The 13,528-nt window shown below is 43.5% G+C and overlaps 1 protein-coding gene across 1 annotated transcript in view; it reads right to left on the bottom strand.

The window, feature by feature from the left end:
* KALRN (kalirin RhoGEF kinase) overlaps window positions 1-13,528 on the bottom strand; it is a 790,448-nt gene that overhangs the window by 6,743 nt on the left and 770,177 nt on the right. Inside the window, exons 55-59 of the mRNA XM_075933149.1 lie at window positions 9,692-9,823; window positions 5,632-5,796; window positions 3,930-4,008; window positions 2,488-2,688; window positions 993-1,131 (exon numbers count right to left, since the gene is read on the bottom strand). Of these exons, the coding sequence (XP_075789264.1) occupies window positions 993-1,131; window positions 2,488-2,688; window positions 3,930-4,008; window positions 5,632-5,796; window positions 9,692-9,823 (716 nt within the window). The remainder of the gene's footprint in view (window positions 1-992; window positions 1,132-2,487; window positions 2,689-3,929; window positions 4,009-5,631; window positions 5,797-9,691; window positions 9,824-13,528) is intronic.

Raw genomic sequence — 13,528 nt, 5'->3', positions numbered from 1 at the left:
ATGCCTCATGGAATAAGGTTTTTGATGTAAATGAAGTGGCGATTATTTAAATCGCTGCTTCATTTTTCTATGTCTAGAAACCTAATCTACATGGCTCCGTCGACAGAGCCATGTAATCTAGACACACCCTATGTGAAAAGCAAATCATGTAAGAGGACAGGTTAGCCCCTTACTTTGTAAGTATTTTTGATTTCCATTTAAATCTGCTCTAACCCTCCCCCCCCCAAAAAAACAACCAACCAGTACAACCTTAACTGGTACGTAGGACAACTAGAGCCCAGGTGCAGGGCAATCCCCAGTGAAATTCTAGTTACAATCAAAGTTATTGGCATTCCAATAAGTAAAACATTACAATAATGAATGCAGGACATTATGCTGTCAGAGTCTGACAGCATACCACCTCCTGCCATGTGTGTTAACACAAGGTTTGATCATGTTAATGACACTACAGACTTCTGAGTCTCCCTAATTCTCCAAAATGCAGTTGGGAAAATCTTGTTTCACTCTTTCCAAGTCATTCCCCTTCTTGAATCTCTTCTCTGGCTCCTCTCTTATCCCTTTCAAGTTTAAGCTCCATTCCCACACTTTCAAAGCTCTTGTCTGTACCTCTTGCTTTTTTATTTTCATAGTTCCTACTTTGCTCCTCCAACTGCTCCCTTTGCATCCTTCTCCTACTATTGTCTTTTTTGCAACAGCAGTTTTACTCTTTCCACATGCCGGGCATCCGCTCTCCTCATCAAATCCCTCCTTTAAACATGGCACTGCTACAAAGCCCTGCAGTATAAACCCATCACACACAAAAGTGATGTCTTATGTATTACAAGGAAGAAAAACCCTGCACCACAGTGTGATCAGACTTCTTTCTGGCCACCTTCTAAGATCTAAACTGTAGTACCCATCTGTTTAGATTGTAAACTCGTTAGGGCATAGACTGTGTCTGCTAAATGTTCTGTGTTTGACCAATGAAGAGCTTCACCCTCTTTTCCACATACCTTTATATCTAAATGTGCCACTCTACAATTATGAAGATATTGTAAGGCTTCCATTGTGTCTCTTATGTAGAAAGCTACTTTTTCCTCCATCAGTTCATCATGATTCATAAGATAATCGAAGAGCTGGCCGTCATCCATACTAAAAACAAATAAAAATCCCAGCTTGAAAAAAAAAAGTCACATGAAACATCCAGGCACAGCTGATATTTGAAAATCTAACTGCAATGACCTAAAAACAAAGGAAACTAAAATGTAAGCTCCAGTATGTAGCTAATTATATCTAAAGATAATGGCAAGCCATGAAAACGGCATCATGATTTTTTTCCTCAACCATTCATTTATCAACAGTCTTTGAAAAATCTAAAGCAGCCTCCAAATACTGTAATTTGCTCAAAGACTGATCCAACATATGGTGCCAGTTTTCTCTGAAAACAGATACACTTATTTATTTGGAATGGTCTATTTGTGTATGTCTACACTACCCCCCTAGTTCGAACTAGGGGGGTAATGTATGCATACCGAACTTGCTAATGAAGCCCGGGATTTGAATTTCCCGGGCTTCATTAGCATAAAGCCGGCGCCGCCATTTTTAAAAGCCGGCTAGTGCGAACCCCGTGCTGCGCGGCTACACGCGGCACGGACTAGATAGTTCGGATTAGGCTTCCTAATCCGAACTATCTGTACGCCTCGTTCCACGTTCGAACTAGGGGGGTAGTGTAGACATACCCTTTGTTTGAAGATCTCATGGATAACGGAGTAAAACTTCTGAAAATTTCAAATGAAAATGGTTTCCTTTTGAAAATGTACACTCTTTAAAATATCCACTCAGGCATATTTATTTGTGTAGATAAATACACAAATAGCCCATGTGTACTTCATGGGACATCTTCTATCTAAGTAGCATTTTGCTTTAATAATAATATCACATTCTTTTAATTATTACATTTCAAAGCAGACCAGTATCATTACCTCTGTCTGACAGTGGGGAAACTGAGGCATAGGGAGGCAGTGACTTGCTTAAGGTCACCCAGCAAGCTAGTGGCAGAGCCAGGACTAAAACTCAGGTCTCTGGCGTCTTAGATCATTGCTCTGTCCACTAAGCAATATTGTCTCCAGGGGCCACCTTTCTTTTGCAGGGCCAGGGTACTTGCTGCACTACATTTGTCTCTTATAAATATATAGGCATTGGGTGAGCTTTGACAGATACATATTTGAACACATATTTGGACAGGCCATGGATAGTGTAATCCCACTATCTTCAGTGGCATGACATCAAATATGAATTTGTCCCAGTCATTCTTAGTTTCCTTCAATCCATACACAAGAGACAGAAATTGAGTACATAATGGATGCGCTACATGGCACTATAATCTAAAAGTAGGGCAGCCAGTATAATCCTAGACTTCTTAAGTCAATGGGAGTTTTGTCACTGATTTCAAGAGGCCAGGATTTCAACCAGAACCTCCCTTAAATCCTGAACCCATGAGGTACTTACAGCTCTAAAACTAAGATATAAGATGTGGGCGACTCATAGGTATCATGGATAGTTATATACTGAGGATGCTGCAAGTGCTGTAACAAAGCTGCTTCATGTGCTGCCTGCTCTCTCTTTTTCATTTTTTTACTAATGAATTTCACGGCGACGTCCTTCCTGGTGGCTTTGTGAATACATTTCTTTACTATGGAGAATCGCCCCCTGGAAGACATGATAATGAAGACGATCCATGAATAAATCATGTCTGTTTTTCAGTGCAATAACAGAGTGATTTTCAAAGTGTTATTTGATTCAGCACATTAATATTTTACAAGGAACCAGATTTGTCTAGTTATTCAGAACCTTTCCCTACAAAGAACCTACTATGTTCTTTACCCTGGGAGTTTAGATTCACTGGGGATGAGCTAAAAGAGATAACAAATGGTGTCATTTCTCTTTGTAAAGTCATTGGGCAGTTTTCTAATGATCTCCCAATGGTTCAATTTGAAGCTGCTATTTTTTCTTTTAAATAAATAAGCACACAAATATTTTAATAAAAGCAATGTCCATTCTTAAGAAACTAAAAATAATCCCCCCCCACTAATTAACAATATTTAATAATTTCACCTATTCGTTTCAGATATAAGATTAAGTGATTATGAAGGACAAACAATAGTGAGTCACTTATACAGAGCAGGTGAGATTTCGCTAAAGCCATCACAAGTGTTCCACAGTGAAAGAATGTGAAATATTCTTATCTTGTAATTAGTAAAGTAATTAGAGAATCCATATACTGAACACAGACTGGTACTAGATGAATTGCACATTGGCCTACAGAGCAAGATAAAACCCTAACCTATTAACCCCAGAAACACGGATCTCCACCACTTGACCTAAATAAGATCTCTTAGATTGTGTATAGTCTAGTCGTAGATCCCTTATCTTTCTATATTGGCCAAACTCCAGACGGTGACTTCACACAAAGTACTCTACCTTACCCATTTAGACTCAAGTGCATTATTGAATAGAGATGATTTGTTGAACTAAAGTGCATGATGAACTTTAATCATAAACTTAAAATACTCTAGTAGAGTGCTGAGAATTAAGTACATCAAGATTGTCCTGCATTTTTGATGTCATAATAATCCAGCCAAACTAGAGAAGTGAGTAGATCCTAGCTAAAACTTCCAATGACAGATACAGTTTTTCATACCTAACAGGATAGCTCACATTCAGCCATTCATTTCTGAATTATACTCCTCAGATTACATTCTTATATTGGTCTTGAAAAAGACACATTTAATACTGACATTACATGCACAATACCCTAAAAGAAAAGGCATTTTAGAAAAGATAAGAAAAACACTGCATTTAGTTGACAGATATAAACCCTCCCCCCAACCTAAATCCTGGTTAGAAAGCTTCACATGGTCATTCTTTTTTTATTACACTGCTAATATTACCTCCCAATCTCATGAAATTCCATATAAACAAAGTCAAAGTTTTCTTTCCATGAAACAGTGGCACCATCAGCAGCAGTATCTTTGGAGAAAAAAAATATATTAAAGAAAGATCAAGGTTATGGAACATTTCCCAGGTAACACAAAATATGTGCTAATGATCATATCACATTAAAAAAACCGAAGTAACTTAAAGGAAAAATTAACAACGAAGAGCCCGTTTTCATTTCTCTTCCCCAGGCAAAAAACTTCCAGGGGGACATTCTGTGCTGTGCCTTTAAAAGGAGCAGACCAGGAGAAGGAAAAGCTAAGGTGACCTGAAGTTACATTGGTGCCTTCCCAGTTCTGGGCTGCTCCACTGGCTGCAGGGGTCTGCACTGTAACAAAGACACCCTGGGGAACCTAACTCTCTCAGTACACGTACACTGCAGCTAGGAGTGAGCCAACCAGCCCAGGGAGACATTCACATGACTGGAGTTTGAACCAGTGCATTAAAAACAGCGGTATGTATGTGACAGGTTGGCTGGAGCATATGCTCTCAAAGCTTGGAGACTAGAAGGGCCATATTGAGTCAGACTAAAAGATCCATCTAGCCCAGGATCCTGTCTTCCAAAAGAGGCCAATGCCAGGTCTCAGAGGGAATGAACAGGTTAGGAAATCAAGTGACCCCTCCCCTATTGCCCATTCTCACCTTCTGCCAAACACAGGCTAGGGACGAAATTCTTACCCAGTCTGGGTAAGAGCCATTGGGGAACAGTGATGCAAGACAGGGAGTGCAGGATCTGCCTCAAATCCTGAGCTGTCATATTGACAGGCTCAGGGGGTAGAGTAGGAGCAAAATACCACAGCTCGTATTTAAGTGCGTGAAAACCAGAGACTTCTAATGCCATAGTAAGATAACTTGTTTTATATTGCAAGAAGTGATAACATTTTTTATTTATTTTATGGTTAGTGCCTAGAACCACCAACAAAACCAGAGCTCCATGGTGCACACTGCACATAGTAAGAGCTCTGAAGAACTTACAATCTAAATAGACAAAGCAGCACATGGAAGATGAAAAGTTTTATTATCCCCATCTCGCAGATGAAAACTGAGTCACCAAGGATCAGATGACTTGTGGTCAAGGTTCTGTGTAACCTTGGACAAGTCCATCCTGCCTCTCCATTTAAAAAAGTGTTTTATCACTTGAAAAAATACATTCAATACTGTTTAAACCAAGATAACCTTAGTTTCCTTATCTGTAAAATGATGTTAATAATCCTGCCTTAGCCACATGTCAGAGGTGCGGGGAGGATTGCTATTTGTAAACTGATGTGAAAGCCTCAGATGAAATGCCTTACAGAAGTGTAAAGGATTATTGGCTGGGACTGCAAAGCCCTACAGTTGACTGATACTTTTCAAGACATAGCAAGTGGAATGGGGAAGGGAGATGGTGCAAGAGAAGAAAGATGGCAAGGCAAATAGGAGGGGAATCCTGTTATGGGGGTGGAAGAATGGGCTCCACCTAAATGCCTTTTCCTATTAGGGAGAAAGGGGTTGTGTTGATGCTAGGACTTGGTGAAGGATTGCTCTGAGGAGTATCTAGCTTTCTGTGATATTTGTCACCTGAATCTCAGCTCTGGAATGGAAATCAAAGAACTCTCGTTACACTCACTACAGTCTCTTGCTCATCAGCTGGCCTTTTCCTTGGCACAAAGTACTCACCAGACTCAGGGAGGCTCACAAACTCTGAGGCCTCACTAGGTAAGCTAATTCCCCAGGGATTGCTGGCGCTGACTCTGAACTGATACCGACAGCCTGGAACGAGATCTTCAATGACGAGATAGGTATCCAAAGTGGAGGCCACTGACTGCTGCCAAACCTGGGATCCTGAATTTGAGAGAGAGAGAGAGAGAGCTAGCTAGCTGAAGAAAATAGTTTGATTTAGTTCATAAGTAGAATACCAGTTCTTAAAGCTACCTAGCTCTATTAGTCACCTTTTATAGATTATAGAGCAGAATGATAAGACCAATTCATAAAGAAATCAATGTGTTAATGAAGCATACTTAGCAAGAGAATTGTGTGCATGTTTGTACAGAGAATTCTCTTACTGGGGATGCTTCAGCGCGCACACACCCCCCCCCCAAATTATATGATAACTATAACACCAGCTCCAGGACATGTGTATGTGAGACAATGAATGCATATGTTGATTTCAATACTGTATTTGCAATAAGCATGGCATATTGCCTTTTCTACCTGTAAAAGATCCAATGTGCATCTTATAAACATAACATACAGAGGTGAATTACTAGGACTGATGACTTTCAGACCGGTGTGAAGACTTGTAGAAGCTGGGACCCTGCGCTCTTGTAAACCTGTGGTGTCCAACCAATTCTGAAGCTGTAGCCACTAGAGTGGCTACTGTTATAGCGAACTAGCCACACACAACCAGACAAATAGCCACATTTTTCAGACCAATTAGCCACACTCAACTGGCCAAATAGCCACATGTAGCTAGTGGCTAGTGTGTTGGACACCACAGTTGTAAATCTGTTCATGGCTGATGTGATCAATGACGTCTGTCTGATTCCCAAAAACCATGGTTACAGAAATATCTAGTGGAGAAATGGAACTACAAGTACTCTAGAAAGACCAGACTCTAAAGCTCATGCATAAATCACTCTGCAATTTGAGCTCTTGGAGGAAGTGCCAGGAATGAAGTAGCCTCAACTCAAGAAGACTAGTGTGTACCTCATTTCAATGTTTGGTACAACATAGTGCTGTGAAACTCCATGATGACATTTGTAAAAACAGAAACATTATGCTGTCCTTACAAATCAACATCTGACCAAGTCCCTCTGCACTGCTTTAACAACAACCACATTTCCAAAGACTTACGACCAGGATGGAGACCCACAAAGCCTCTAGCTCTAGCAATAATTAGCCATGATAGAGTAAGTAGAATGTTAATATTAAAAAAATGCATGTCAAAGGTTGTTTATGTCTTGCAGCTCTCAAACTTCTAAAGATTATAGTACCTGGCTCAAGGGTCAGTATGTTTGGTCATACATAGGAAGTCAGATTAGATGATCTCATGGGCCCTTCTTGTCATCTAGGTGATGACAAGTGGAATTCTGGTGTTTTCTTTTTTTAGCCTGTCTTGAAGTAGTTCATGTCTGGGTAGTCTTTCGGCTCTGTCAATCTGTTTTTTCACTTCTCCGGGTGGGTATTTCAGTTTTAATAATGCTCTGTATAGCTCCTGTAGGTGTTTGTCTCTGTGGGATTGGAGCAAATCTGGTTGTATTTTAGGGCTTGGCTGTATACAATAGATTGAGAAATGTGTCTGGGATGGAAGCTAGAGGATTGAGGGTAAGTATAGTGGTCGGTAGGTTTCTGGTATAGGGTGGTAGAAATTTGTCCATCATTTAATTGTACTGTGTTCCTGCCATCACCTACAGCCCACAACTTAAACCCCTCCAACACATCATCAACAATCTACAACTTATCCTGACCCCTCACTCTCAAGCCTTGGGGGAAAGGCCAGTCCTCGCCTACAGACAGTCCCCTAACCTCAAACAAATTTTTCCAGTAACCATGTAACACATCTCCATCATAATCATCCAGGAACCCATCCCTGCAATCAGCCCTGGTGCCAACTCTGCCCAGACATCTACACAAGCAATTTCATCACTGGACCCAACAACATCAGCCACTACAACAGGGGCTCATTTAACTGCACATCCACTAATGAAATCTACAGCATCAAATGCCAGCAGTGCCCCACTGCCATGTATATTGGCCAAACTGGACAGTCTCTACGGGAAAGAATTAATGGACGCAAATCAGCTATCCGAAAAGGCAACACACAGAAACCTGTCGGAGAGCACTGTAATCTGCCCGGGCACTCATTAATGGATATCCACGTTACCCTGTTGTTTCAGACCAATTCCATAAGCCTAATACACAGGAAAGGGTTGGAACTTAAGAATTAAACTTGTAAATGAAGTTATCAGAATAGAATGAAAATCCTAATAACTTAACCCACCAACCAAACAATGGAGGTGCTAATTGTTCTTATCAGCCTTTTGTAACTTGAGCAATCTATTCACTGTCTTTTTTTCTCCCTTTTTCCCCCTCCTTATCCCCCTCCCCCCTTCCCTTATTTATTCTTGGATCTGGACTTTTAATTCTCCAGACATAGGAAGAAGTGGGTTCTGCCTACGAAAGCTCATGATACCATCTACATGTTTTGCTAATCTTTGATGCGCTACTAGACTATTCATTGTTTTTTAAGTTTTTCCAGTTATAGACTAACTTGGCTACTTCACTGAAGGTGTAAAACTGACACTTTCAAGTCATTTTCACAGTACTGCCACCCCCAAATGTTAAATCATGAATCAGGCTCACCGAAATTCTTGAGATTATCTTTAAAATCACGAGATTATGTAAAAATAATAGATTTGGTATTCTTTTTATTTGCCTTCTGTTTTTTGAGCCTTTATGGTGCATTGAGGTCTTATTTTGAAGCTTTTTCCAGAGCCACAATGGCTAAAAACTTCATTTTGTCTTCTAAAATGATAGCTGAAATCATCATAAAGCTCCAACCTCAGCATCAAGTGAATATAAGGAAAACAATAATCAGCCTGAGACTCATGACAAAAAAATTAAACAGAGCCTTCACTTCTGTTTTAAGGCTTATTCGTTTCCAGAAGGCTGTTACCACAACACTACAGTAATTGAGTTGCAGTTCTCATAGGAGAGTATATAATACCAAAAAATATATAGATTTTAAAACTGAGGAAAAAATTGAGAATTCTGGGGTCTCTCAGGACCTCTGCAGGGCAGGAAAGAAAAAAACCACAGGCATAGGAGCTCTGGGTACCTCTTTGTTTTGAAAGAAAGTTGGAGGGCCAAATGTTCTGTTCTTTCATCAAGAACAACTTCTATTGCCATCAGTACCTCCACTTCCAGATACTAAAAGTGCTCAATAACTATACACTTCATACTTAAATATCTGAGCCATTTTATCTAGAGCTACATGCATGCCTCAGGGACTACATTTTCTGGCATATTCTGAACATCTCTGGAATTTGCCTGGATACCCTAAGAATCTGAGGCATAAACACCTGATACTCATCTGGCACTCTCTCATTTCTTCCTGTCCCTCAAACTCAGAACCAAAAAACCAACCAAACAAAATGGTTTTCAGTTAAAATATAAAATTGTACAGCAGCCATTGTTCTACAATTCAGCATGGGGCAGATCTTGCCACCCCTCAGAGTTAAGTGATCTCTCATTCTCTTTTTTCTTTCTTGATCTCTTTGGTGCTTTTCATGCTTTCATCCATGACATCCTTCCCAACTGCCTGGGACCATTTGCTGAAGTCTCAGGGAACTAACCTTCTTGGTTTTGCTCCCATCTGTCAGAGTCCTCCCCATCCAAGCATGCAGCAGGGAGAGAGAGGCTGGTCTGGGTTCTACTCCCCTCCCATGGGATTCCCGTGTGATCTTAGGTTGGTGTCTTAGGGACAGAGTTAAACATTTTTTAGGCAGCCAGAGATGCAGCTTGGCATTTAGTGGGTTTACAAAACACCTAACCTTCTAGGCCTACATACCTTTGAAAATCTGGCCGTCGGTCTCTCTGAGCCTCAAGGTCCTATCTATACAACAAGGGCCATTCCTAGAGGGGTGCAGGGCCCAGGACAACCCTAGGCTCTGCCCTTCCCGTTGGTCCCCTCCACCCATTCCCTCATGCCCTGCCGTAAAGGCTAGTATTTCCCTACCTTCTTCTCTGTACTCTACGGTGTAGCCCGAAATGGTGCAATTGCCTGTACTGGATGGGGGCAGCCAGCGAAGGATCACTGAGGTGCTGCTTCTTTCCTGAGCGATGGGACGATTTGGGGCTGCTGGAACACCTTGAAAAGAAAAACCAGGAGCATATCAGCTATTGTTAGTACCAGGGCCAATCCTGGGGGTGGAGGTAGGGGGGCCTGAAGCTCTTCCTCACACCAGACCCCACCCCTGCTCCCATCACTTCCCCCACTTCTGCCTCCACTCTGCCCCCCTCCCTTTGCACCCCTTCCCTCAAGGCCATCCCCCAAGCGATGTGGGCTGAGGGATTAGCAGGGGCCTGAACCCAGCAGCAGGAATCGGGCCCACTCCTCCACTCTCCAGCAGCGGTGGTGGGCAGCAGAGCGACGTAGCTTCCAGCCACATTGCTCGAAGGAGGGACCTGGGGGGAAGGATGGAACGACGCCCTGCACTCAGTGGCAGGAAGTGGAACAACGTGGCGGGTTGGAGCTGGGTTGCTCTACTTTCTGCTGTCACTGCTGGTGAGTGCCAGGGTACGCCTGATCTCTGCTGCTGGTACCAGATCTCCCGCTGATCCTCCAGGTTGCACTGCTAGGGGGAGGCGGCTTGGGGGAACGGGCAGGGCTTCAAATTGCTCCACCCTTCTGGCTCCCAGCTGCTTTCCACTAATAGTTTCTGTGTGGTGGCATTTCTGTCCCTTCCCCAAGCTCCTGCCCCCAAGTAAGGCAACTGGGAGCCAGGGGAGTGGAGTGGTGCCTAGTTGCTTTGCTTCCCACCTCTGCTAGTGAATGCAGGGGTGGGCCTGCCCCTCCTGCTGGCACCAGGTCCCCCGCTAGTTCTATGGGCCGCCCTGAGCCCCAGGGCTGTTGCCCCAAAGTGTCTTATGAATGGGATGGCTCTGCATGGTACGTTACTGCTTAGAGCAGATACATGAAACATGTGTTGTCTGGGCAGTAACTGGAGGAAGCCCAGGAACCTGTATCAGAAGTGGTCCATCCAGTCAGTGATCCCATTTCCAACACAGACCTATACAAAAGTTTTTCGAGGAAGGTCAGTGTCCTCTAGCCCAGAGGCTTCTCAAACTTCATTCCACTGCAACCCCCTTCTGACAACAGAAATTACAACACAACCCCACGAGGGAGGGGGGAACTCATCGTAGGCTGGCGTGGGGCTCAGGCTTTGGCCCCGGGCCCTAACCAGTCCAACATCAGCCCAGCAACCCCGTTAAAATGGGGTTGGAGCCCACTTTACGGTCCTGACCACAGTTTGAGAATAGCCCATGATGTGCTTAGTCAGTTGTGCAGCACTACAGCATGGGTGGGAGTTTCTTCTTGCTCTCAGCTGGTGCTCACCTTTGATCTGAAGCCTGAATGCATCACAACAGTCTCCCTCCCACCCTGCTACCCTGGAGAACAGCAAGAGGAGAATGCGGATGCATTGGCCTATTTAGCCCCTTGCTGCTAGTTTCAGCTGCAACCCAAGGCCTGGTCCAAAGCCCACACAAGTTAAAAGTCTTCCAGTGGTTTCAACTGAATTTTGGATTGGGCCATTGGTGTGGCAAGCACACAGAATAGTGACCTTTGAACAGCTGACATTCAGCTAGAATGAGAGTCAATATTCTCCTCCTTCTCAATACTTATTCGAATTGCTGAATTACGAGATGATCAGCGATTGCCATGCATGTAGCTAAGCTCTGACCAGAATACAATAGCAGCTCGTTTAACTAATTTTTTTTAAGTCTTACAAATTAAACCCACAGGGTCCATTGTGAGAACAAACAAATCGACTTCCTAAATGTTGGTGATAAATCTCACCTCCGCAGCCGTTACTGCTGCAGGCAGAGCTCATTTTAATTTCTAAAATACGCTTTGTTGGAGCTGAAGGTCACTAGCAATCTGCTCCCCACTGGGACTCTCTACAATTCCATAGATCTTTCAGTGCTGCTCTGATACACATCAGTCTCCACTACTCGAAGTGGAGAGCTCCCACCTGGTGGCTAATTGCCAAATTCTTGTCCTCTCCCTTCAAAGGGATGAAAAGCTCTAAACTTACAACCTGCAAACTTCATACCCCCTTGCTTTATAGAGCCTCTATAGAGCATCTGTGCTAACAATTTGCAACCTGGAGGGGACTCAATTTCTGGGTGACCCTCAGAGCTCCTTTTAGGTAAATCACACTTGGGCTTTGCATCGGTGGCCTTGAAATGGTGGACATTTCAAAAGACAACAGAATGGCCCACGGCACGCTGTGGTTTTAGCATGTAGCATTCTCAGGCTGTGTCGACACTACCAAGTTGTGTCACCAAAAAGTGCCTTTTGGCGACAAAACAGTGAGCGGACACACTGCAATGGGACTTTTGTTTGGAAAAACGTCCAGTTTTGGGACAAACGTCAACCCTTGCTAGAGAATCTTCTTTTCCCCTCCATTGTCAACAGAGAGCCAGTGTAGACACGGCTGTTTGTTTTGAACAGAACTGGATTCCTCCAGTATCCCACAATGCCTGTCCTGATGGCTGTGCTCAGTATTTTGATCTCTGCTGTCCTGCAGGCATGCGTCCCTCTCCTTTCAAAGCTCCAGCAAGTATCTGACAGCTGAGTGGAGTGGCTTCATTTGGCGGACAAAGACCAAATCATTGGAATGCTCCTGTTCTGCCCTGCTAGGGACAAGGGGACAGGCTGCAGTGCTGCTTTGACATTCCTCAGCACCGAGAGCTCACAGAGCTACTCATGATGCTGCTCCCAGCAGCTGCGGAGACCATGGCAAAACTCTTAGGGAATCCCAAGATGTGATCAGCACTACCTTCCTACAACACTGCACTGTGGGATACATATCCGCAGTGTACTGCTCATATGGCCAATAATGGTGCCCCCAGTGTGGACATAATCTATCGACAGATGGAGCAAGCATGACTGCCATCTGGCGATTTGTGTTTTGTCAACTTTTGGGTGTTGGCATAAGTTGTCGACAAAACTTGGTAGCGTAGACAAAGCCTCAGTTAGATTGGGTAAAGTTTATGGGATTATGAGGTATGTTAGGCCAAGATTTTAAAAGCTGGTGCTTCAAGTTAAGGCGTCTAAATCTAGAGCTAAGATTTGCTTCTCTCTTTCTCTCCCTCACACACAGACACAAGCATTCCATTTGAATGATTTGCTCAGTGTCCCGGATCAGATCAGCACAGCACACAGGCTGTGCAAAACAGAGCTCTGAAAGGGGGGTATGTACATGCCTGCAAGGCAGCCCGCTGAGTTCAACACAAAGAGCAGAGAGGCCACTGCAGGGATTATGGGCCATTTCTGGAGGCCAGTCACAACACAGCAAACAACGGATGTGTCCACAATGTCGCCCCTCAGCACTGCAGCCACTATGCAGCAAGCTCTACACTTCTTGTCGAGAGGGTTTGCCTGGAGCACAGCAACTGCAGAGTTAGTGCACACTAAGTACCTTGCCAGTGGTGGTATCTCGGGAGTTACAGCGCTGGAGGCTGATATACCGCGCTGTAACTTGACAGTGTATACCAGGGCTACTCAACACATTTGATTGTGGCCCGGGGTGCTGGCCACAATACACGGACTGTGGTTAGGAGCCAAAACAAAAAAGTAGTTAATATATTGGTCTTCTGTTGATATGCGTTTTAGTAGTTAAATTCCTGGACTGTGATTGCTCATTAAAAGTGCTGTCGTATGGGTGGAAATTGGGTAAATATTTTATTTTATTAACATCAGCAGAACTGACTTAAATGGGGCCTGCGTGTTATGTAGCCTTGCATTAATCTTTGCATTCATTCCTGTGAGTTTGAAAGTAGCTATTTG

This window comes from Pelodiscus sinensis, chromosome 7 (genome assembly GCF_049634645.1).
Source record: "Pelodiscus sinensis isolate JC-2024 chromosome 7, ASM4963464v1, whole genome shotgun sequence".
Lineage (NCBI taxonomy): Eukaryota > Metazoa > Chordata > Testudines > Trionychidae > Pelodiscus > Pelodiscus sinensis.
The sequence above is the reverse complement of the archived record's forward strand: the minus strand, read 5'-3'. Positions and strand labels throughout refer to the sequence as shown.